Here is a 25,478-nt window from a genome sequence, read left to right on the forward strand (position 1 = left end):
TAGTCTATTATATAGTCTAATATATTATATAGCTATAACTAATATATATACTAATGCTAATAGTCATTATATTCTTTAATGTATAACTATATAGTTTATATATAGACTAGTATTAATATCACTATATGGAGTAGTAACACTAATACTATAATAGTATTAGTTAATATTTTGTATTTAAATTGTTTTGTATTTAATAATATAATTGTTGTAGTGTTTTTAATTGTCTTGTATTTATTTTATTGTACCTTTTTTTTATTGGATCATCTATTTTCGGACTGGGCTTATTTTGGCCCTTTGAGTGTGTTTTTCTTCTGTTTTAAGCCTAGCCCATTGCACTTCCACGCACAGCCCATTGAACTTCTTGAGTTCAGCCCAGCCCATATTCCCCCATACTGATACGGTGAGTTTTGGTCATATTAGGGCTTGTTTTGTTTCAGTCTTTCTTCTTCCTCTCCTCACTCCTCAGTCCCGTCTCCTGCTGCTTCTTCTTCCTCCTGGCTCCTGCTACAGTGCTGCGCAGTGCTTTATTTTCTTCTTCTTCTTCTTCAATTTTTCTTCTCTTCCACGCACAGACCCTCCGCCTCACCTCACTCTCACCGTGGAACCTCCCCTCAATGAGTCGACTCACGCAGCCCCTCTCTCACTAGTCACGGTAATTCTTCTCCATTATTTTTTTTCCATTTCACTTATTTAAGTTATTTGAAATTACTTTGAAACCTGCTATGAATCCGAAATTTATATTTTTGTGTTATTAGGATGGTTGAATCCGAAATTTAGGGTTGTTGAATCTGAAAATTAGGGTTGTTATTAGGGTTGTTGAATCTGAAATTTAAGATTTTTGTGATTGTGTTTGTATAATTGTGTAATTGTAATTAGAAATTTTAATTAAAATTTCTTGTACACTGGGCTAGGCCTATTCTTTGAGTAATAATATTTTTTTTACTGATAAAAAAAATGTAATTTGTAATCTGTGTAAACTATGTGTGATTGAAAGATTGTGTGTGACTAATAGCATAATTCTTTTACATAGCAGATTTTTTTTTTAACATAGCAGTTTTTTTATATAGCAGTTTTTTTTATCTCAGAATTTTTTGACATAGCAGTTATTTATTTATTTATCTATTTTTTTAATTTTTTTATAAAACAGATTTTTTAGGATAAATTTGTATTTTATTAAAAGCGGAAAATCAAACCGGACCGAACCGGAAACCGGAGTACCGGTTTGATCAGCTCGGGTTGCACCCCTTGGTTTTAGTCTTTCTCTTTTTGTATTTTTGGGTGCCATTTTGTTTTGAATATATTTTTTTAAAATTTTTTTAGTTCCAAATCAAGGTAGCAAAATGACTAGTGTAAATTAGGGGGCATAGTTTCATTACTTTAAAAATAAGCTTTTAATTTTTTGAATAGAGGACTTGAACTCCAGTCGTTCCGAAATTAAAAGCTTTGATGTATCTTTTCCTGTATTTTTGGGCACAGGTATCCAAACGTAGATCCATGCTCTTGAGTCTTGATAAGAAAGAGGAAGAAGGGCGTCTGTGGAACTGAAACCCTAAGTAATGGCGACGACATCGCATGCTCAGGCTGTGAAGTCCCTCAACAAATCCCCTGGGCACCGCCGTTTTGTCGTGAGTCCTCAACCCCTTGACAAAACAGTTAAACCCTTCTATGGAAATAGAATATTGTTTTTCATTCAAAATACTCACTGAATGACTGTTTTTTATTTATTTGTATTTATTTATATTTATATTTAAATTTAGTATAGTGGTTAACTAAATTGGTTTTCGTGTGTGTGCACGTGTTTGGGGTGCAGTTCAAGACGTTCTCTCAGAGGGTAGAAGAGATAGAAATTGATGTTTACAAAAGTCTTGATGAAGTGAAACCTGAGCCATCAGAGGGCTCCTCCTTTTTTCGGGACTGCCTCATAGAATGGAGGGTATGCCTTGCCTCTTTCTTCCCTTCTCTCTCTCTCTCTCTCTCTCTCTCTCTCTCTCTCTCTCTCCCCTCCTCCTCCTCCTCCCCCCCACTAATACCAAGTTTTCGTTTTTGATTGCATTATCATGTACAGGAATTGAATACTGCTGAGGATTTTATTTCATTTTATGTGGAAATAATGCCCTTGGTACAAACATTACCTTTGGTTCTATTGCACAAGGAATTAATAGTGTCAAAACTTCTCTCAAGTTTACATATGAAAGCAAGGCTATCTCTGGAGCCTATTCTTAGGTATGTTAGCCTAATTCATAATCTCTTCTTTACTGATCTTTGGATATTTATGTGTGCTATAGGGTATGATAAACATCTATTGAAGCTTGTATTGTTTTATTTTAATGCTTCTGTTTCAGAAAAAAAGTATTTTGTTTTTATTAGATATTGAAGGTTTTATTGATAGCAACATTAGGCATGACCTGAGTAACAGGTCGTGTACAAGAGAAATACCTAGTTAGAGTTTGAAACCGATTGAAGGAAGTCATGGAGGCTTACGCCCAGAAATTTTTTTGTAAGCATCCAGTAAAACAATTCTTATGCCCATATAGGATACTGCTGCTTGTGTTTCTCTATCGTCCTTTTTTTTTGGTACTTTTTTTATATGGGCACATTTTAATGGAAATCAATCAGTAATAAGTTGAATCTGGCTCTGTAGGTATATCTTGGTTATTAACTTGGGTTGTCCTCATACCAATAACATCATGTCAGGGAAAGTAATTAGAAGAGAGTCAGGAATGAGTGATATGATACTTCTTTGATGAGGTTTTAGCAATCAATGCTATCAGTTTAAGTAGGTATCTGAATATCGACTAACTTTTTGTTCCTGGCTACTAAGCCTGGTACAAATCTTTGTAAGCTGTAACTGATATAATAATAAATTGACATTGTGATCATCGAATGTCTGTAGAATATGTATAATTTGTATTTTGATCGTTCAAGAGCGACGATGAACTATAGAAGAGTTTAGTGATCTAAGAAGGAATAATTTGTATTGCTTATTGTTTATTGTTTTTGTTTGTTTATGAGTTATTTATGCTTTTCTTCTTTAACATTAGATATGTTTCTGTTCCAAATTATTCTCATGCAGGTTAATTGCTGCTCTATCTAGAGATCTCTTGGTGGATTTTATCCCGTGAGTTCCTTCTTTTTGGATTTAATTCTCAGGCTTTTTTTTTTTTTTTTTTTCTTGGTAAATTATTCTTGGGGGCTTCTATCTTTAGAATCCTGCACTATTGGTTGCTATTTGCTGCACTCATTAACATTGTACATAATGAGAAATTCACCTCTATTATTGTTGGAGATGTACTAGCCTCACATCCTCTTAAATTTCTTTGAATTTTTTCTTGTCAGGCTATCATATTCTTGCATATGCCATGTCTTTACAGTTTTTTGCATTTATGACTTGTCTCTCATGTATGTGGTCTTTGACAGCTTTATGCCGAGGATTGCTGATTCTTTAGCATCTCTCCTACAAAGTGGTGCTGATAGGGAGCCAGAGATTATTGAACAGGTCCAAGCCATGGTTTCTGTGGTGTTCTTTAGTTGTCAATATTTTTTCTGTTTCCAATTTTTTCAGATAGCTTCGTCAATCTCAATCTAAACTTCTCCAAGTGTGGCTGTTGACATGCAGATATTTATATCGTGGTCATATATTATGATGTATTTGCAGAAGTATTTGATACGAGACCTTGTTTATCTTCTCAAGTAAGTACTTTTGAATGCTGCTTTAGGAATATTATTAATTTTGTTGTAATGATTCTGTGAAAGCAAACTGTTCATGCCACAATATTTGAGATTTATGTTAGAGCAAACCAAATATATTTTAATTTGCAGTGAAACTTTCCATTTTGAAACAAAAATGAAACATGTTTTGTGTTTGGTAGTTTTGGGGTCTAGGTAATTGCTAGCTATTTTGATATTTTGTCTAGGCGATATGTTTCTAATCCAGCAATACATTCTGATTTGTTTTGTCACATATCTGTTGCTATTGCTAGCACTGCCCCTTCCACCATGGTCATGCTGTCACAGTCTGATTTGTTTTGTCAGTATAATTGTCATCTTGTGCAATTACTGAAAAATCTCTCACTTGCAAAATGGAGGTTATAGCTAATGGAATCATAATTATAACAATTATGTAAACTGCATTATATGCTATGAGAAGGAAAAATCTGCCCCAAAAGATTTAAATCAAACAAAAGACCGAAGGAGCTAGTATAAGTATCTTACTTATCGCGCCCCCCCCCCCCCCCCCCCCCCCCCCCCCCAAAAAAAAATGAAAAGAAAAGATAGTTTTAGGTCTCCAAATTGTTCTCTTTTAATTTTTTTCCCAAGCTTCCTAGTTTTTGTTCTCCAAATCGTTTTCTCTTTTAATTTTTTTTCCCAGGCTTCCTTTTCTCAGAAAGCTGGTACGGTTTACTATGTCTTAAAAAATATTTACTAGTGTCTCTGAGGATCGTGAGCGGTCAATGGATGAGCTTAGAATTCTTTTTTTGAATACTTTATTCAATTGGTTGATTGTAATAGATTTCAATGGCTTGAAAGGCCATGATTTTTCTTGCATTGCTTGTCACTCATGCTTAGGTGTTGTTTTTGTATATGTCCCCGTATATCATTGGTAAAATTCTTGTTTACTGATAAAAAAAAGTTTTCATCACGAGTCATCGCCCGAATAAGTACTTGAAATGGAAATTAAGTTTCAATTGAACTATTAGGTAAATTGAACAGATGTTTTGAGAGAATGTATAAAAGACTAAACAAATTCTATTAAGGTCTAAGCTATATATTCCTATAATGTTAATATCAGGTATTAGCTGATACATGTTCAGATTTTTCTAGAACAATGAGATGGTATATGTTTTCTCAAATATCATTTGTATTTCTGTATTAGCCAGGTACAAGAGGCTGCCATTCATATATATTTACCTATGCATGAGCAAAGATATTTACTTACATATTTTTCTCAAATTTTGTCAGGGTGACGGTAAAACTAAGATTTTATCCCAAGGATTATGTTCAAGAATTTATGGCAGAGGCATTATCATTCTTGCTTAGGAATGCGCCAGATGAGCAGTTGCAGTATGGTATGATCATACTTTATTATTTATTTTTGTCTTCGGGGACTCCATTCTTTGGTTTTACTGATATGGATATAAAGGAACCTTTTTCTTCTTTTATGTTTGAATTATTGCTCAACTGATTTCTGCAGTCATTATTGTTATTTTGTTGTATCCTTGAGAGTTTCTTGTTTGGGAACTAGTGAACTTTTTAATGTTGTCTCCAGCAAGGACTTGTGTGAATAACTAAATTATTGAAAATATATGTTTGTAAATGGCATGGTGTTGGTAGCAATATTATTGTGAGGGAAAAACTTATAATAACCTTTTGTTTATGGTTCAAGAATTTTTTATGATTTTCGTATGAGGTAACCATGTTTCCGTACCTTTTTCCATGCAAATATGGTATACAATGGTCTTCAAATTCAGTTTTGGTATCAAAGCACTTGTATTTTCCAATAGGTTGATAAGTCAATTCGTTCATAGAAGCCAAGTTTGTTTTTGAAATAGTGATTTTTTTTTTTTGGGGGGCGGGGGAGGGGTTGTGCGCGCTAGTGATTCATGTCACTGAGTGCTCTGGGGGGTTGTTGGCCATTGTCTATGGGAAAACTAAAAGTGAAATGGTTGGTATCCTCAATGGTGACTGTTTTCCAAAAGATTCGAAGCTCTAGACCCATGGTCATGGTGATGGAACTCACTTGCACTTAGGTGTTTTTGGTTGTGTTGGATGGATGAATTAAGGGTTATTTCGGGGCAACACCGAGATCCGAATTGGTTGGAGTATGAAAATCAAGAGTAACTCGGGCTAGCACTCAATTCTCGAAAATAAGAGATTAAACTTTCATTAAAAAAATAGCATAATAATCCAATATAAAGCTGTAAAATATTTAAATACAGTAGGGTTTAGTTAGTCCTCCCCCAATTATTCCTTCTGATAACATTTTTCTAGATAACATTCCAAAACAAACCCAACAACTCTTAAAATGAAGGGAAACAAATCAAACAAATGAGCTAATCGATATTCAAACTAGATTATTCAAACTTTTTAATTTTAAAGAGCATTCAAATGCCCAACTTCTTTCAAATCGCATCAGTCCCTAAAATAAGGGAATTGCCAACAAACTCGATCAACATCTAGATGGCAAATGGTTGGTCATTCTTGCATCTCTATCAGTCCGCCTCCCTTCAAGACTGACCTTGTCCTCAAGGTCAAGCTCCGGAAATTGCTCCGTGCTCTTCCTCCCTTAAGTCTTCCTCCTCTTCCAACTCCATCTTAATGAGAAAAATTTGCTTCACCTTGCATTTGTGGCTCATTTTGAACCTCTCATTGCAATTGAAACAAAGCCCGTTCTCTCTTCATCGTTGCATCTCTTCCCATGATAACTTCTTCACGCCCGCGGGTAGTGGTTTGACTCCATTTGATGCATCTCCACTAGGGCCTCCCAGTGAAAAGTCTTAACTAAAAGTTTTGTTGGCACCAAATTTGGAAATCATTGGGGGTGTTTCCTTGTCTCAAAGTGACTATTCTTCCTCAAACTTTGGAGTTTCCTTAATTCGTGCAATCTTCAAGGCTTGTATCAAGGTTTTCGGCTTCTTAAGCTTTACCTCTACCGCCAATTCACTCTTCAAGCCTCCTACAGAAGTCCCAAATGAAGGTTTTTTCCGACCACCCATATGCTCTTGTAGACAAGTACTTGGGACTCCTTTTGATAATCCCTTAGAGATCCAGTTTGTATGATCTTTGAGAGTCTCATGGTAGTCCATATATTCGGTTGGCCCGAACCTCCCTAAGAGCTCATTGACAAATTTCCGCCATTTCAATTCCCTCCTTTGAGCTCTATCGGTCTTCCTTATCCATTGCCACCATTGGTTAGCCTGCCCCTCAAGGAAGTAGGCGGTATAGGACACCTTAGCGTGGCCCTCCATGTGATTATGCTTGAAGTATTGCTCGGCTTACTTACCCAAGTGCTCGGGTCATCACCATTGAACTTGGGAAAGTCCATCTTAGGTTTGATGGCTTTCCCCCTTGGCCTTCCATTTCGAACACCTCTTCTCTTATCTTAGTTTTCTTTTTCCCTTTTACTTTCCTCGGTTGATTCCTCATCGGAGCTTGAGGAATCTCTATTAGATGAATCCGAATCCTCCACCTTCTCATGGTGTTGGCTTCTTCTAGACCCAACGGAACCCTTGGGACTATGGTGTTTATAGGCCCTTCTTCTATGGTGCCTTCCACCTCCATTCTTGGGTACCCTCATTTGGTTCACCAATTGATGGAGCATCTCCTATATCCTTTCAAGCCGTTCATTGGTGGTGGTTTGTTGTGCCTCCAAAGTGGCTTCAAGGTTCTCAATCCGCTCTCTGTGAGTCAGTTGTCGATTGGCCATGATCTTCCTCCTTGGCTTCCTCTCCATGGGTTGTACTACTCTCAACGAAAGCACTAATGATAGAAGCCTCACTTGCGCTTAGGTGTTTACGGTCGTGTTGGATGGATGAATCAAAGGTTACGTCAGGGCAACACCAAGATTCGAATTAGTTGGAGTATGAAAATCAGGACTAGCTCGAGCTAGCACTCAATTCTTGAAAATAAGAGATTAAACTTTCATTAAAAAAAATAGCATAATAATCTAATACAAAGCTGCAAAATATTTAAATACTGTAGGGTTTAGTTTGTCCTCCCCCAATTATTCCCTCTAACAACCTTTTTCAAGATAACATTCCAAAACAAACCCAACAACTCCTAAAATTAAGGGAAACAAAACCAACAAATGAACAAATCGATATTCAAACTAGATTATTCAAATTTCCTAATTTAAAGAGCATTCAAATGCCCAACTTCTTCCAAATTGCATCAACTCCTAAATAAGGGAATTGCCAACAAGCTCGAACAACATCTAGGTGGCAAATGGTTGGTAATTCTTGCATCTCCATCATCATGGTCATGGGTCTTCTCTTATGTAAATACCCACTACCATGGGTTTGGGACTATGAAAAAAGATGAAGAGAAAGGGGAAGTGGAAATGGAAGTAGAGAAGGGGTAGTGGAAGGGGAAGAAGAAGGGGAAGAAATTGAAGAGGAAGTGGAGAAGGAGAAAGGAAGAAGGTGGCTGCCAATTGGCGTGTGTTGGTTTTTATGTGTTGGGTGGGCAGGCGGGATACCTGCTCGCAACCCACCATATGTTAGAATTAAGTCTTAACGTTGTTCACCCTTGTCCTTGGGGAGGGTTGGTTGCCTGCTCTAGCGCTAGCGGGGCCAATAGATGTGCCAGGCGGGCTAGGTACGGGGGTTTGCCTTGCACCCATTAGAACTTGTGTGTCTGGGAGGACTCAAGAAATATGGGGGAACCTTTGTAACAGCAGTTCGAATTGGCAGATTTATGTTATTCTATGGAAAATGTAGGGAACTACAGGTATGTTTGTGTTGTGAGCCTCTTGTTAGGTCTATCCTTTAGAGAGTGGGAGGTCGGGAATCTTTGATTGGGTATGGAGAGAGATAAAAACTTTATGTCAGCGAATAGAATCAAGAAAGAGGTTCACTTGTTAAAGAGGTTCACTTGTTCCATTAATTATGATGTAAAGAGTGTAACTGCAAGTTGAAGTTGTACGAAGGGATTAGGGCTCTCAAGAGTGAAGAACGTGGCTTCCAATATCATACACTGGAGTAGCCAACATGTAGATTCGTGTTGCTTAAATTCAATTGGGTGTTTGGAAGGTATATAGTTGATGTGGGATAGAAGAAGAGTAGTGGAAAAATTCAAGATCTTTGTGGGTGAATTTACTATTGCATGCACTTTTGTAGAAAGTATACTATTGAATGCAATTTCATAAAATCTAAAAAGCTAGAGGAGGGAAAATATCGTATGCTGTCATCCAAAGAATTTACTATTGCATGCACTTTTGTAGAAAGTATACTACTGAATGCAATTTCATAAAATCTAAAAAGCTAGAGGAGGGAAAATATCGTATGCTGTCATCCAAACAGAAAAGGAATTAAGCATAATGACTCTTAGCTCAAATGCTATCCTCTCAATCTTCAAAAGTCTGAGCATTATGTTCTTGCCAAACACACCATATCAAACACAAAATGTAGCATCCTTCAAACTACTAAATTTACATGGCTAATAATGGGACTTCCCCAACAAGCAATCAAATATAGTACTGTTTGAGGTCATTACCTACTAAATTCTAATACAACGAAATATTGAAGCCCATAAATCCCTAGCCACCTCGCAGTGAAGCAGGAGATGATTGATGCTTTCACCACCCTTTGTACATGTACAACACCAGTCCATTACTATGAATTTCTTCTTCCTCAAGCTATCAACCTTTAGATCTTATCTTCCATGACGTTGCCAAACAAAGAAATAATGCTATTCTTGACGGTGCCTTATTTTCTCAAATCTTCATTCAGGGGAAATGGGGCCATCTTGGGGGAAGAGCACATTGTAGAAAAGACTTGACCTCCAAGGTCTTATTTTCCCAAATCTCCATTCAGGGGAAATGGGGCCATCTTGGGGGAAGAGCGCGTGGTAGAAAGACTTGACCTCCAAGGTCCACTTATCAATCATTTGCTGCTCTAATAAAAGTGATATTCCATTGGGGTCCATTCTCAGATATCTGCGAAAGTTCTGCTACGGATGTATTCTTACAACGAGAGCCTAAGCAATGTTGGGAAAACTGTTTTCAGGGGCTCGTCACATATTGTGCCCTAATTAGATTTTAAATCCATCCTTCAACAGTAATTAGTATCCACTTGAGTTGGTTCATAGCTACAAAACCAGTTGGCGTAGGTCATATTTTTCCTCTTCCATGCAATGTGGTTTGGAATAAAATTATTGGTTAATTATATTTCTGGACAGCGTGTTCATTGCATCTTCTGTGGCCTTTTTTTTTTTTTTCTCCTGTACACAAGAACATGGTCATTTTCAAGAGTTTTCAGATGTGGTGCATCCAATTTTCATGTTGATGCATTATTTTCATATTGTGACAGCACTTATAGAATGTTCTTTTATTTGTTTTGGATCCGGGTACCATATGAGTGCTGAGTTGATTTTATCTAATAATTTTCATGATGCTTTACCCTCACTTCATTTTTTCATCCACCCTGCCTTGTTCTTCATTCGTGTATGTGTGTGTGTGTGGCTTGCATAGTTTTGCACATGTGCCATGCTATTGCAGCACATTGGTGCAGCTATGACATCAAGGAGTCGGAGTAGGGTTGGTTGATTAACTTTTATTGTAGGCTGAATGAACAGATTGCATGTGTATATCTCCTTTTGTTCCTTGACTGTTGTAGATTGGTAAATGGTATGCATGTGGATTACCTTTTTAAGTTTTTATATTTTTGAAAGGAGGACTGTGCCCCAAATTGGTAAATAGTATGCATGTAGATGACCTCATATTGTTGGTATATAGCATAGCCAGAGCTGCAATCAATCAGATTTGAGTTATTTTGAGGATTATTGATGGGGTTTGTGTGGGATTTTAACAGGTATTAAAAGGATAATGAGTGAAGTTGTGAAGAAACCATTGCCTACAAGAAAACTTGGTGTCAGTGCTTTACTATGTTATGTCATGAGAGGGGCCTCATCAAGGTTCCATTCAAGAGCAGAACGAGTATCGCGGCAATTGATGGACAGTGCAATATTGGGTATTGAGAAATGAAATTTCTTGCATCTATTTCACTGGTCTATTTTATTGCGAATTGATAATATTCATAATCCCATGAATTCTTGCGACAATTTACTTTTGTTTCTTCCCTAAATATGATATGATTCTGTCATGTTATAATCAATTATTGTGTAAAATAAAATCCATGTGCTTTACAATTGTAAAGATGATGCTATAGAGAGACACATACTTACGTTGCACGTGTGTGTGAGTTTAGTTATAATTTCTTTCTATCCAGCCTGCCGATGCTTCACCTTCTCTATCGATAATATCCCAAATAGACGTTGCCTTAAAAGATACACCCAATGGAAGACATTTTTTGAATTGATTATAGTGTAAACTCCACTTTAGATCCTTTTGTAAGTATGGAGTGTCAGTTTACAATTATGCAGCAGAATTATAATTAGTCTAATATCTATCCACACATTTATGTGCCTGTATTTGGGTGTGTGAGGGGAGCTCTGTATACTTTGCACCACTTTTACTCCACTTTTGAAACTCTGTTGTGACCTTGTGTTTTGAAAAACTCATTTGATTTCTAGTTCTGGCCTTGTCTATCATGCTTACTAAGTATCAAGCTGATTGGCTGTCATTAGTTATTCCCTCTGTAAAGAGAAACCCGAGTTTAAGGATTTGGTAGCTATTGAAAACACATTTGATTTTTGACATGCATGATGACTTCATTAGAGTATTTGGGCCAACAATAAAGATCAAGGGCTTTGATCTTCTCAATCCATGAATCAAGTACACATGTACTCGGGGCATGAGCTAGCTATAAGCATTTTAAATAAATCCTTGAAAAGTGTTGGAATCTTATTTAAATTGAAGTCCAAGTATATAAAATAATACACCCAGCTTTTTGAAAACTTAATGATACGCCCAAGTAGGGAGAAGAAGAAAGAGATACAAAAATCTTAAAAAGCAAAGCAGCTAGATAAAAAAATAATAAGCATTTTAAATTACTGGATTAAAAGCAGAAACTTATTGATTTTCTATATTTAGATAGAAGACGAAAAACATTTCACTTAAATGAAAAAGGTGTTGACAATCATTGTATAGAGAAAAGGATTGCTTCAAGTGTTGTGTGTGTGTGTGTGTGTTTTTTTTTTAATTTTTGTGTATTTGCCTCTATGTAAATAAGATAAGTAGAAGTGCTAAGGTGTTATATAACAAGTTTAGGGGATTGGGTAATGTTTTGTTGACGGGGTTAGATGGTGGTGGTAGGGCTGTAAACCGAACATATTGGTACAGTTTTTAATATTGGTGGAGTTTCGGTTTTGTCGGTACCGATCGGTTCATCTCATTTCACTATCCAAACTACACCTTATTCTTCTTCTCCACTTGTAATACATGTATGCTGCATTAACCTGTTTGCTAACTTTAGTTGAATTTAACTTGCTTTATGGGTTGTGATACCTTCAGAAGTTCATGGTTCTAAGCCTTTCTATGTCTGCCCCCCCTCCTCCTTCCCCCCCTCTGCAGGTTCAGAGGCTGTTCTTGAAGTTGTTATTTCTGCATTTCAAAGACTCTGTGAGGATATAGAGGCAAAGGAGTTGGATTTTATGTTGAAATACTTATATAAAAAAATTACTAACTCTGTAATTGGTGGATCCATTTTGCATTTAAGTAACCTCCTTTCGCTACTTATTTCCATTGTTCAGATTCATAATGGGCGAATGGTTTATGGTGAGTCATAATTTACTTTTTTTTTTTTTTAAATTTTTTTTAATCTTTTTTTGGGAACTGCTGTAAACAAGCTAGTCCACTGCTCAAGCTCAGATGTAAGTCCATGTGAATAATCTCAAATATGATCAGAAAAAAATTTAAAATGTTCTTTTCATAAATATGTTTTTTAGTTGAGCTCAAGTAGATTGGCTTTTCAAGTTAGACATTGATTGGGGCTGATAGTAGGCTACTAAAGATTGGTTCCTTTAGTTTTTTTCAACTGATTAGCGAGTTCCATGAGCATTATTTCACCCAACTGCTCTTTAGCTGAGCTTGGCTTGTTTTACAGCCACACCTTTTATTTTACTTGTTTGCTTTCTGCATATTTATGTAGTTCTTATATTCCAAGTGAAACTGCTATGATGTTGAACAGATTACCAGTCATTGCTTGAACATGCGGGGTTCCTTATGCAAAATATTCTCATGTCTTCTGGCATTACGAAGGCAGAGAAGCATCAAACCAAGGCTGTTGATAAGATTCTGGAATTGATGTTATGTATTCTGAATGGCCTCCACAATAAAAATAACATGCCAGCCATCTCTGATTGTTCATTGCAATGGTCTCCTGTATTTAGGTTAAGGAACTCAAGGTAAAACATACTTGTCTGGCACATACTGTCTCCCTTGTTTTTCCCCATTATTGGTACAATTTTACTTGTATAAGAAAAATAGTTCTGACATTGGTTAGGCTTATGTTGCAGCTTGCTGAATTTTATTAGAGAACTACTACAAAAGGACCCTTGCATATTATATATTTTCAGAGTAAACATCTTGAGGTAATGTTATTTGTTTGTTATTTCTGGTATGCGATATATAATTATAAAAAAAAAAAAATCTGTTATGCGATTTGGTTTGTTTTCTGGGACGGTCTTGACCTTTCTGATTGGAATTTCAGTGCGTTGAGTGATTTGATAGAGACTTCAAAAGAAGAGGTTTTATTTCTATTATTGTCCTTCTGTGAAATTATGGAAGCAAAAGTGCAAGGGTCCAACTTCTCAGACAGCACATCTGGAGAAGTGTCTTCAAAGATTCAGAGTTTTTTGCAGGAAGCTATCTGCTATTGGATTGGGGCAATAAATGACATTGTGCATGGGGATTCATCATGTAGTCATATTCATGAGACTGAGTTAGCTTTGCTGTGGGGAATGATTAGCTGCTATCCCCGTATGATTGATAACCCAGAGATGTCATCCTATTTAATAGATTTGATTGATGCACTTGATCGGCTACTGATGATTGAAGCAGGTATGACACCTCAATCATTTGGATGTAATTTGTTGCTCACTTTGAACCCTGGTATAACTTTCCCATGTCTCTGTAATGACAGTATATAATATGTCTCTCTTGTTTTTTTGCATAAAGAGTTCATGCACTTAATGAGACTCATCAGTGTATTAATCTTTGTTATTTTTTTCAGGCTCCGTAGCAGGTCTTCCTAAACAAACATGGCAAAGCGTAATTGGTGCTGCTTTGAGTTCTTATAACAAATCACTTCATGGTAAAGAATCCCAGCCTGAAGAAACAAGCAAATTTTTGTATCTGGCAAAAAGATACACGTCATCTGCACAAGTATTGTCTGCTGTAGCTGATTATTTGGATATTGTCTATGGGTAAGTTGACCTGTATGTCAGTTGTTACATACATCATGAGTTTGTTTCTTATTATTGGCCAATTTTAATATCTATAGGTTCTTGTCTATGTTTGAAAACTCTGCTTTAACTTTCTGCTACTGTAAAAATCTCAGGCCTACAGTGGAAGCACACAGTAGCAATAGGAAGTATCACCCAGAACTTTCTGTGGAGAAGGCTGTGGATGCAGTAATGATATTTGCTGATAATTTGCGCCACTCTAACAAGGGGATACGCTTTTCAACTCTTAGAATATTGTGCCACTATGAACCTCTGAGCTCTGTAGATTCTACGGATGATCAAGCAGTTGGGAAGAAAACAAAATCTGAAGTTGCTCAGGGATCCCATATGGATAGTCAGGGCATGAATGTATGATTCTCTCTATTCTTGCTGCTCCTGTTGTTTGACACCCTGCTCTGACTATTAAATCTTGGGTTGATTTTCCTTCAAATGTCAGGTTCTCCAGTTGCTTCTCTCAATCGAGGAAACTTCTCTTTCAATTTCTACAAGCCGGAAAGTTATCCTATGGATTTCCAGAATACAGATGGGTCTTCCTGCTGGCAGGGTACCTCGAGCCTATGTGCCCCTTGTCTTAAATGGGATAATTGGTGTATTGAATAACCGCTTTAGCTATCTTTGGAATCCGGCATTGGAATGCCTTGCAGTTTTGTTGAGCCAGCATGTTCGAGTTGTATGGGATGAATTTATTTCTTGTCTTGAGCAGTACCAATCGATATTTCATACATCTAAAGAACAAGACCGGGGGAACTCTGAGTTACATGAGGAGTTAAGTGGTATGTGACAATAGTATTTTTGCTATTATAATTGTTTATGAGCCAAAAAAAAGGGAAAGAGTGGGCAACCAAAGGTGGCTTCTCTCCCTGGGTGTGACTTTAGTAGCACCCTACCCGCTGGGAACTGGACTTGAGTTTTTGCTATTATCATTTATTAGTTTGTTTATTTTGATCTAGTGATAGTTGCTTATCTTGACTCCGTCTGGTCTATGGCGCATGCTTTGGAGCAACAAAGCTATCATTTTCTTAGTTTATCTTCCTTGAAACTGAGTTCTGTTGGAAGTTTATTGTTTTGATGTGGTTTTATTTTCCAGATATTGTACAGCATTTTTATTCGTTTGTTACTCCGGAATCAGATAGCACTCCATATGCAACAGTATTATCCTTGTTGCTCCAATCCTTGCAAAAGATTCCAAATGTTGTCGAATCCCATTCTCAACAGTTTATATCTTTGTTCTTAAAGTTTCTGGGCTATAATCTCAATGATCTTATGAGGTAGCGTTCTGCTGGATCTTGTGTATTTTTGTTGGTGATACTTGCCTACTTCATGTGCTTTTAAAGGTTCAAGTGAGCTATCTCATTAAAAGTTGGTTTGGCTTTTTTATTTGGTATTGCAGTGTGGGATTATTCGATTCACGCGCTTGTAAAGGCAGAGAGTGGAAGGGTGTCCTTAAGGAATGGTTAAACTTGCTGAAAATAATGCGCAACCCCAGGTCTTTTTATCAGAGTCAATTTCTTAGAGAAGTTCTGCAAAATAGGTTGGTGCAGTGTTTGGATGACGAGTTGTATTTTTTACTTGGGGCTCATCTATTCTTGTTGTATTAGTTGTTCTTTTCGGTTTTTAGTCTCAGTTCGAGTGCAGTGAGTTCTTATTTACTTAAATATTTTGATGTTTCTGTTAGGCTTTTGGATGAAAATGATGCTGAAATACAGATGAAGGTTCTTGATTGCCTGTTAATTTGGAAGGAGGATTTCTTGCTTCCCTATGATCAGCATCTGAGGAACTTGATTAGTGTTAGATATCTGCGAGAAGAACTGACTACTTGGAGTTTGTCAAAAGAATCTAATTTAATTGAAGAACAGCACAGACCTTATGTTGTGCCTATAGTTATCCACCTTCTAATGCCAAAAGTTAGGAAATTGAAGGCACTTGCCTCTCGAAAGGTATATGAAAGTTGAATTATAAGATAATTATTCTTTTGCACTAATTTGTTTACATCTGCAAGGTTTTCTACTTCGCCTTTTCTTCCTAAATTTTCATCATCACATCCTTAATTAGGTATAATGTCACTTTTTATGCAGAATGCAAGTGTTCATCACAGAAAGGCAGTTCTTGGTTTCATTGCTGAACTTGATATTATGGAGCTTCCACTTTTCTTCGCATTGTTAATAAAGCCATTGCAAATTAGTTCAGAAGATACTGATAGTTCACCCGAAAATTCTATGGATCAATTTCAAGGATTAAGTTTCTTAAAGTATTTTACGGTGGATAATATAACTGCCCTGTCTTGGAAGAAGCGATATGGTTTTATGCATGTGATTGAAGATATCCTAGGAGTTTTTGATGAATTCCACATCAGACCTTTTCTTGATCTATTAATGGGATGTGTTGTTCGGGTTTTGGGAAGCTGCACATCAAGTATTGATGCTGCAAAGTGCGATGGATTATCCTCACGTGATGATCATTCTGTTGCTGACCTAACTTTACTCAATAAAGACAGTGCACCAGCAAGTCATGGCACGGTACTCTGTTTATCATGCTGAATGCTGAATCTCAAGTGTTATTAAACTCCTTCTTGTTATAGTTGATTGATAACAACTACCCTAATCGAAAAGAAATAGGGAAAATGCTGTTACAATATTTTTAATTTTTACTTATCAACCACAAATATTGTTATTATAATTTTCCCCCGTACTACAGAAGCTTTTTATCTTCCTTACATTTAGTTATCTTCCTTGTTTGTGTTTAATTGCTTGCTTCTTACCAATTTTCAGAATAGCATCCTCAAATCCAATACATTTTATTTCTTCCTTACATTTTAAGCTAATGGAATAAGAGTTCAAGGGAAATCCTGTACTTCTTTTAGTTCAGTTGTAGATGTTTACTTATAAAAAAAAAAAAAAAAAAATTATATGGCAACTTACTGATGAAAAGCCAACGTGCAGACAAGCAGCACTGTGAAGCAGTTCAAAGATTTAAGGTCTCTCTGCCTGAAAATCATCTCTCTTTTCCTTGACAAGTATGAAGATTACGAATTTGGTTGTGAGTTCTGGGACCTATTCTTTACATCTGTGAAACCTTTAGTTGATGGTTTCAAACAGGAGGGTTCCAGCAGTGAGAAACCAAGTTCGCTGTTTTCTTGCTTTGTTGCTATGAGTAGAAGCCACAGGCTTGTATCACTCTTGAGTAGGGAAAAGAATCTCGTTCGTGATATATTTTCAATGCTTAGTATTAAGTCAGCTTCTGAAGCTATTGTCTCATGCGTTCTTAAGTTCGTTGAGAACCTGTTGAATCTTGATAGTGAGTTCGGGGATGAAGATGCTAGTACAAAAAGAGTTTTACTTCCAAACCTTGAGGCACTTATCTGCAGCTTGCATTGCCTTTTTCAAAGTGATAGTGCAACAAAGAGGTATCTATGGTCTTCTTTGTAATTAAGTCAGTTTATGATTCTAGTTAAAACGATAACTTTACAATTCTAGTTCAAAAACAATTCTGTGAGCTCTTGTTGGAGTCAGCACCTGCCACTCCAAATATATCTTGTGTACATGAAGAAGTTTAATTTTTTTTTGTTAAATTAGTATTTCTGGGTAAAGGAGAAACTTCTTTTTTGATGCAGTCCTTTTTTAGACTTGCCGAGATTGGAAAGTCCCCCTAATGACATCGTTTTTCTGTACCAGGAAATTGGTCAAATGTCCTGGGGAGAGGGACATAAGAATTTTCAAGTTATTATCAAAGTATATAAAGGACCCGTTGCTAGCAAGAAAATTTGTAGATGTCTTGCTCCCATTCATAGCAAAGAGAGCTAAAGTTTCTCGTAAGTATAACTCTGGAAATTTAAATTTTGCTAGTTAACCTCATCAATCTTTGCTTGTTCTTTGAAATTCTGTAATTTCTTGCAGATCTGTGTTCTGAAGCTGTGCAAGTCATTCGAGAAATTGTTCCAGTGTTAGGAAGCGACAGTACTAAAAAGGTTTTAACTGCAGTTTCCCCGCTACTTACTTCTGTGGAATTGGAGATGCGGCTGTCTATTTGTCATCTTCTTGATTCTCTTGCGGAAGCTGATCCTACTATCCTGTCCATGGTATTGTATTTGAGTATTGCTTTTGGTTGATTCCAATTGATTTCTGAATCCCAATTGTCTCTGTTTTCTTAATTCGTGATTGGAATGCAGGCAAAACTTGTTCATGACTTGAATGCAACTTCTGCTGCTGAATTGGGTAGCCTTGATTATGACACCATAATAAATGCTTATGAGAAGATTTGTGTCAATTTCTTCTATAGTATTCAAGAGGATCATGCATTGGTGATTTTATCACATTGTGTATATGACATGTCTTCTGAAGAATTGATCTTAAGGCATAGTGCTTATAGGTCATTGCTCTCGTTTGTTGAATTTTCTGCCCTGATTCTTTGCCAAGATGGAAAAGGTCAGCAAGAAATGACTTCTAAGTTGATTATGCTTGATAAGGGTTGTTGGACAAGAGCATCTATTCAGCGTATAATAAAGTTCCTTTTGAAACATATGGGTGTTACTTTGAGCGGAGAAAGTAATGTCAAGAAGGTATGCAGTTCCCGTTGCCATCTCATGACTTGATGACACTACTTAATATATCCTTAAAGAAACAGAAAGAGAGACATGCTTACCTAATTTATATGTTTATGTTGCTGCGTGTATGCATGATGTAATAAATTCAATATAGTAAACTCTCTTATTTTCTCCCAGTCTGAATTTTTTTAAATGATTTTATAATTAAATGATTTAACTGAAATTGCAAAAAGTGAACTCTCTTGTATTGGCATGGTTTTTATTCTAGACTGATTTGGTTTCAGGAATGGATAGATTTACTACGAGAAATGGTGTTGAAACTTCCAGAAGTAGAAAATCTTACTTCATTGGGGGCTCTGTGTAGTAAAGATGCTGAAGTCGATTTTTTCAACAATATTGTTCATTTACAAGTGAGTTTTCTGTGTTTTATCCTGCTTAAGGCTTGATATGTTTCCATAGTCATCATTTTAGGGCTTGACTTGTTTCCATGGTTATCATTTTCTGAACACTACTCATTTCATGTTTTACATATATTATTAGAGCTGTTTATTTACCTGAAAAAAAAATATTAGAGCTGTTTATGTCTTAGATTCTCTATAATAAACGTCTCTTTATAATTGAAAGGACTAGACAAAATGATGGTAAATTTTTGCATTGCTTAATTTGCTTTTCTCCAACATTAAGAGATGCATCTTTCTTGTCTCGATTGTTTCTATTTGAACAAAATATATCGGTTTGATATAACCATTAAGAAATGGATCATTAGTTGTTTTCTGAGCAACTGGAGCTCAATGAACACATTTGACTAGGTACTTGTGTCATCTGATATGTCCACATTGTTCTTTCAGAGACATAGGAGAGCAAGGGCATTGTCTCGTTTTAGAAATGTTATCAATACAGGCAACATGTCAGAGGTAATTATATTATTTTGCTTGTCATTTTCACGTCTTCCAACTACTGCCAAGCTACTGAATTTATTATGCTGTTATTGCTTCAGGGAATTATAAATAAAGTCTTCGTGCCTCTCTTTTTTAGTATGTTGTTTGATGCACAAGAAGGAAAAGGAGAAAATGTTAGAGCTGCATGCATAGAGGCCCTAGGTTCAATTTCTGGTCATGTTGAATGGAATTCATACTATGGATTATTAGTTAGATGCCTTCAAGGGGTGACGAAGAATCCTGACAAGCAAAAGCTCTTTTTGAGACTTACTTGCTCTATATTGGACAATTTTCATTTTTCAGAAATTAGTAACAGCCAAAAAGCGAATGAATCTTTGGAGAATGGTACTGGTGAAGGGACCATTAGTAGGGTTTCTTCAGCTATTTTACAGGAGTGCAGTACTTCTACTATGTTAACTGAGATACAGGCATCCCTTAGTAAAACAGTGCTCCCAAAGATGCAGAAGCTACTGAATTCTGATTCTGACAAGGTCAATGTGAACATCAGTTTGGCCGCTCTGAAACTACTAAAATTACTTCCCGCAGACATAATGGACTCATTGCTTCCAAGTATCATTCATCGCATTTCAAACTTCTTAAAGAATCGTTTGGAAAGCATACGTGATGAAGCTAGATCTGCTTTGGCTGCTTGTTTGAAGGAGCTTGGGCTGGAATACCTGCAGTTTATTGTCAGGGTCTTGCGAGCTACCTTGAAACGAGGATACGAGCTGCATGTATTGGGTTATACACTCAATTTCATCTTGTCCAAGTCTCTTTTAGTTCCTGCTTGTGGGAAATTGGATTACTGTTTGGAAGATCTTCTCTCTGTAGTAGAGAATGATATTCTTGGAGATGTTGCTGAGCAAAAAGAGGTGGAAAAGATTGCTTCAAAAATGAAAGAAACTAAGACACGAAAATCCTTGAAAACCTTGGAATTGATAGCCGAAAGCATAACATTCAAAACCCATGCCTTGAAGCTTCTTTCACCTGTTACTACACATTTGCAAAAGCAGGTGACACCAAAAGTTAAAACTGAACTGGAAAGGATGTTAAATCACATAGCCATTGGTATAGATCGTAATCCATCTGTAGATGAGACTGGTCTATTCATCTTTTTATATGGCCTTATTGAAGATGGTATTAAAGACGAAAATGGTGAGGGTGAACATTCATTAGCGGCAGAGGCAAAGAAACATCATAGAAATGACTCGCGTGGAAAAAGAATAACTTCGGGCCGGATTCTCAATGTATCTTCTCATCTTATTATTGTGTTTGCTCTCAGGATATTGCACAAACGTATCAAAAGCTTGAAACTGGGAAAATGTGAACACGGGTTATCAATGCTGGATCCTTTTGTCATGCTTCTTGTCAACTGCTTGGATTCTAAGTATGAAGATATTTTAGCTGCATCCCTTAGTTGCCTCACTCCATTGGTAAGGCTGCCTTTACCATCCCTTGAATCCCAAGCTGATAAAATGAAGGAAGCAGTCTTGGCTATTGCACAGAATTCGGTAACTTCCAGCAGTCTTCTAATGCAGTCGTGTCTGAGATTGTTGGCTGTGCTTCTACGGAGCACCAGAATCACCCTTTCATCAGATCAGTTGCACAATTTAATTCAGCTTCCCCTGTTTGTTGATATTGAAAAAAATCCTTCTAATCTTGCCCTTTCACTTTTAAAGGCCATTGTTAGCCGCAAGCTTGTTGTTGCTGAGATATATGATCTTGTAACTCAAGTTGGTGAATTGATGGTGACTAGTCAAGTGGATTCAATTCGCAAGAAATGCAGTCAAATCTTATTGCAATTTTTACTTGATTATCAGCTTTCTGTGAAACGTCTGCAGCAACACCTAGATTTTCTGCTTTCAAATCTAAGGCAAGAATTTGACATCAAATTTTGGATGAAAAAAGCCTACTTTCCATCAACAATAAAATTATTATTTACTGATAAAAAAAATTGTATTAAAAATTCTCTTATATGTCCTAAAGTGACTAAATAACTGCTGCAGATATGAGCATTCAACTGGAAGAGAAGCTGTGCTTGAAATGCTTCATGCAATCATTGTCAAATTTCCAAGAAAAAATGTGGATGAGCAATCACAGACGTTATTTGTACATTTGGTGGTTTGCTTAGCCAATGATCATGATAGTAGGGTTCGTTCCATGACTGGGGCAGCTATAAAGAAGCTCATTGGGTGCATAAGCTCACATTCACTCCATTCAATTCTTGAGTACACATTATCTTGGTATTCAGAAGAGACACAGCAACTGTGGAGTGCTGCTGCACAGGTAATAATCTCTCAATTACATTCTGTGGTAGAAAATTAGGATTTGAGAGGATTACTCACCTTCATTGATTGTAATTCCGGTTACAAAGGGTTGCGATCAAGCTGAGTCGAGCTGATTAGTGGATGTTTGAGCTCGACTTGATAACATTAATGGTGGTTTGAGTGTATTTTTTTTTTTTTTCCCTTTGAGAAGAAGAGAACATATCTGCATGTTTACACACACACACACATTTAAAGATTGTACTTGCCACCATATAACTTGTGCTTTTGTGTGAAGCCCCATACTAAATGGCCTTTTTCCATCCTTACCTTTTATATTCCAACCAGGATTCTCTCTCTCTCTCTCTCTCTCTCTCTGTGTGCCTTTGCATTAGTTTAAAATTCAATTGATCTGATGGAGGTAAAGAAGAGGGAAATTGATGGTATTCGTTTTGGTAATATTCACAAACATGTATTACACCTATATACACATAATATTAGTATATAATCACACGACAATGCACAAATATAGATATAACACCTGTTATATATATAGTCTGAATTAAAAAGATTTATAACTAGTCGATATATGTATACATGAGTCAATTAGATAGAATATAATTTACAATAAACTTAAACTAATAGTAAATAACTAAATATATAACTAATTATAAGAAATAATCTATACATGCCTTGATAACATAGCTAAACATATTATGTAAGGTAAACTATAAATAAACTATGATATATAACTAAATAAATATAATAACAACTAACATGTGAAGCGTATAACATGTTGAATTGTAATGCATACATAAATTGATAATATTATTATACATGACATAAAATAAAGAATATATACAAACACGTTATTAGCTCTAAAATGAGTTCAATGGTGGTCTACGTCGGCATGAGAGGTCTCGAACGGGTGCAAACAGAGGGTGGTCTACGTCGGGTAATGGTGGTCTAAAATTAGAGAAGACCCAATCCACTTATGGGCATATACTCCAGAAAGACTAGTCAATGGTACAATTGGAGTCCCATTGGAATCATTATAAAGAGCAATAACTTCTCCCGCCCAAGCAATGTGGTATCTAATACACCTAATTCATCACTCAATATGGGGGGTATCACATATGGGATCCTCGAATCTCAATTATAAGGAAGTGTATACCTCAAATCTAGATATAAATCCTAATAACTGTAACTGCTCTTTTAATCTGATTTTTATGTTTATTAAGATTCTGTGTTGTGTTCTCTATCACAGGTCCTGGGATTTCTGGTTGAGGTAATGAAGAAAGGATTTGAAAGACATGTTAATAGAGTATTGTCGGTGACAAGAAAAAGTTTGCAGTCTGCCATTGGTGCTGTCACCTGTAGGCAACTAGATTTCTCTGAGGAGCCTACTGTTGCTTTCTGGAGAGAGGCATACTATTCCCTTGTTATGCTGGAGAAGATGCTTCATCAGTTCCCTGATTTGTGCTTTCAAAGTGATCTTGAGGTATGCCTTCTTTACTTGGGATTTTTGTTTTTGGTTCTTACAAATTGTCAATAGTTTCTCAAGTCTTTCCATACTTAGTAGGTCCAATGATCATTTACTGCAGTTGGCCCCTGATGGGCGGGCAGTGGCCAGTGAGAGTAGTAGGGTGAGAGTTTTTAATACGTTCTTAACATTTTTCATTTCTTATTGGTGTAAATACTGTCAGAAAACACTGAATCAGCAAGTCAAACCTTCAATGGGAAAGGAACATGGGAGTTTCGTTCTTCCAAACTATTGGCAAACACTATACGTGTTATGCATGATTTTAAGACTTATTGGCTGGTATTATTATTGCTAAAATCTAAATTGTATTGCATCTTATGTCTTACAGAATAAAGTTCTTAGTTTCCCTGTTGGTTCTATTGTCACAACTCATTCTTAGTCCTCCAACAGACCTAGTCATGGTGAACATCTATATGACTAGTATCTGTTGTGACCACTTGTCAGTCTTTAGATTAGTGTTATTGTTTTTTAAAACAATTTTATTGTATAATTGGATATGTATGATGTTTTGTCGATGTGGCTGGCGACAAGAGAGTTGGTTTGATTTATGTTAGCTTTATTGAATTGCATTTTGTTCGAACTTCTTGATTGATGGGTTTTATGAATTATTTATTTTATTTTTTTAAATTTTGGATTCATTGGTTTTCATTTCCTTTATGTTTAAATATAAATAAAAATTCTTGTGTCACAATTTTCAGGATATTTGGGAGGCAATCTGTGAGTTGCTTTTGCACCCACACATGTGGTTACGCCACATATCCAGTCGCCTGATAGCCTTGTACTTTGCCAGTGCAATAGAAGCACCTAAAGAAAATGAAGAAAAATCATTACAAGCTTATTTTCTTATGAAGCCAAGTAGACTTTTTATAATAGCTGTTTCCCTCTGCTGCCAACTGAAGACACAACTCGATGATTCTTCCACAGACCTTATAACACAAAATCTTGTCTTCACGATTTGTGGAATGAATTCTTTGATGGCGCAGATGGAGTTCTGGTCTACCCTTGAACAGCATGAGCAAGTCCATTTTCTTGAAGCTTTCCAATTGCTGGATTCAAGAAAGGGAAAAAGCGTCTTTTTGTCTCTTACATCTGGTGTAAGTTATCAAAAGGATCCTGGTCAATCCAATGATATCCGACATGCAATTGTTTCTTATTTGCTCAAAAGAATGGGAAAGATTGCCCTTCAGATGGAGGCTGTTCAGGTTTGTTTTCCAGAGGTGGTAGCGTAAAGTTTGTTAGGCTTGTTGAAGATATTCTTAGAAAATTCCCTAACGATTCAAATGCCTCTTCAGAAACATTTTACTCTTGAGATACATGCTACTAATGATATTTTAATTGCTTTATGCAGATGAAAATTATATTCAATTGTTTTTCAAAATTGTCATCACAAATCAGTCGGGACGATTGCCTACATTATGTACCCGAAATCCTGCTGCCCCTATATAAAGTTTGTGAAGGATTTTCTGGGAAAGTGATCCCTGGTGAGTTTGGTTTCCACACTATAACAGTCGTTTGGTTTCATGAATCCTTATTCAGTGTTTCCCGTGGTTTTTGGTTGGTGAGGTAATATGGTCTGGCATCATCTGTCGAGATTATTGGAACTGCATGAATTATCATTCATTATGTAATATTATTATAGCAATTAAGTTTTCCCTATAGCGGATAGATAAGCTTGCTCAATCTCATGACCCTCATGATTTTTTCATGGAATCTGTTGAGTTGTTTGTATGTAACGGGCATTAACTTGTCCTGCAGATGACATAAAGCAATTGGCAGAAGAAGTTCGTGAAACTATAAAGAATACTATAGGTATCCAAAACTTCGTACAAGTGTACAGCGAGATCAGGAAGAATCTCAAGGCGAAACGGGACAAGAGAAAACAGGAAGAAAAGGTTATGGCTGTTGTCAATCCAATGCGCAATGCGAAGAGGAAGCTAAGGATTGCCGCTAAGCATCGTGCCAACAAGAAAAGGAAGATAATGACAATGAAAATGGGGAGATGGGTTCACCAGAAACAAAGGACTATGTAATATATAATAAAATATATAGTATCACATAGGCTTCACAAGAAAATGTATAGATCCTGCATCAATAGAAATTACTTTTTCAAGCAA

At 36.4% G+C, this 25,478-nt stretch overlaps 1 protein-coding gene across 2 annotated transcripts; it reads left to right on the forward strand.

Annotated features, from left to right (window-relative positions):
• The first annotated feature begins 440 nt into the window (after positions 1 to 440).
• On the forward strand, positions 441 to 25,478 carry LOC122295052 (small subunit processome component 20 homolog). Of its 2 annotated transcripts, none has more exons than XM_043104071.1 (32): positions 441 to 652; positions 1,477 to 1,625; positions 1,811 to 1,933; positions 2,066 to 2,223; positions 3,074 to 3,118; positions 3,418 to 3,496; positions 3,617 to 3,690; positions 4,960 to 5,066; positions 10,527 to 10,685; positions 12,188 to 12,391; positions 12,804 to 13,020; positions 13,132 to 13,206; positions 13,326 to 13,675; positions 13,848 to 14,040; positions 14,175 to 14,427; positions 14,516 to 14,852; positions 15,167 to 15,347; positions 15,470 to 15,610; positions 15,755 to 16,016; positions 16,155 to 16,595; positions 17,019 to 17,482; positions 17,751 to 17,887; positions 17,973 to 18,154; positions 18,245 to 18,634; positions 18,904 to 19,029; positions 19,468 to 19,533; positions 19,617 to 21,430; positions 21,564 to 21,843; positions 23,089 to 23,322; positions 24,063 to 24,566; positions 24,713 to 24,845; positions 25,120 to 25,478. In XM_043104071.1, exons 2-32 carry the CDS (start codon positions 1,557 to 1,559, stop codon positions 25,392 to 25,394), a joined length of 8,073 nt encoding a protein of 2,690 aa, XP_042960005.1. In that variant the 5' UTR covers positions 441 to 652; positions 1,477 to 1,556; the 3' UTR covers positions 25,395 to 25,478. The 2 variants fall into 2 exon arrangements, with proteins under 2 accessions (XP_042960005.1, XP_042960006.1); XM_043104072.1 differs by having other exon boundaries at positions 15,209 to 15,347.

This window comes from Carya illinoinensis, chromosome 14 (assembly GCF_018687715.1).
Source record: "Carya illinoinensis cultivar Pawnee chromosome 14, C.illinoinensisPawnee_v1, whole genome shotgun sequence".
Classification (NCBI taxonomy): Eukaryota; Viridiplantae; Streptophyta; class Magnoliopsida; order Fagales; family Juglandaceae; genus Carya; species Carya illinoinensis.

Bases quoted from the DNA above. Each gene is read 5' to 3' on its own strand.
- LOC122295052 (XM_043104071.1), top strand. From the start codon at position 1,557: ATGGCGACGACATCGCATGCTCAGGCTGTGAAGTCCCTCAACAAATCC. The intron at 1,626-1,810 runs GTGAGTCCTCAA...TTTGGGGTGCAG, and splicing joins CTGGGCACCGCCGTTTTGTC to TTCAAGACGTTCTCTCAGAG. The intron at 16,596-17,018 runs GTACTCTGTTTA...GCCAACGTGCAG, and splicing joins CACCAGCAAGTCATGGCACG to ACAAGCAGCACTGTGAAGCA.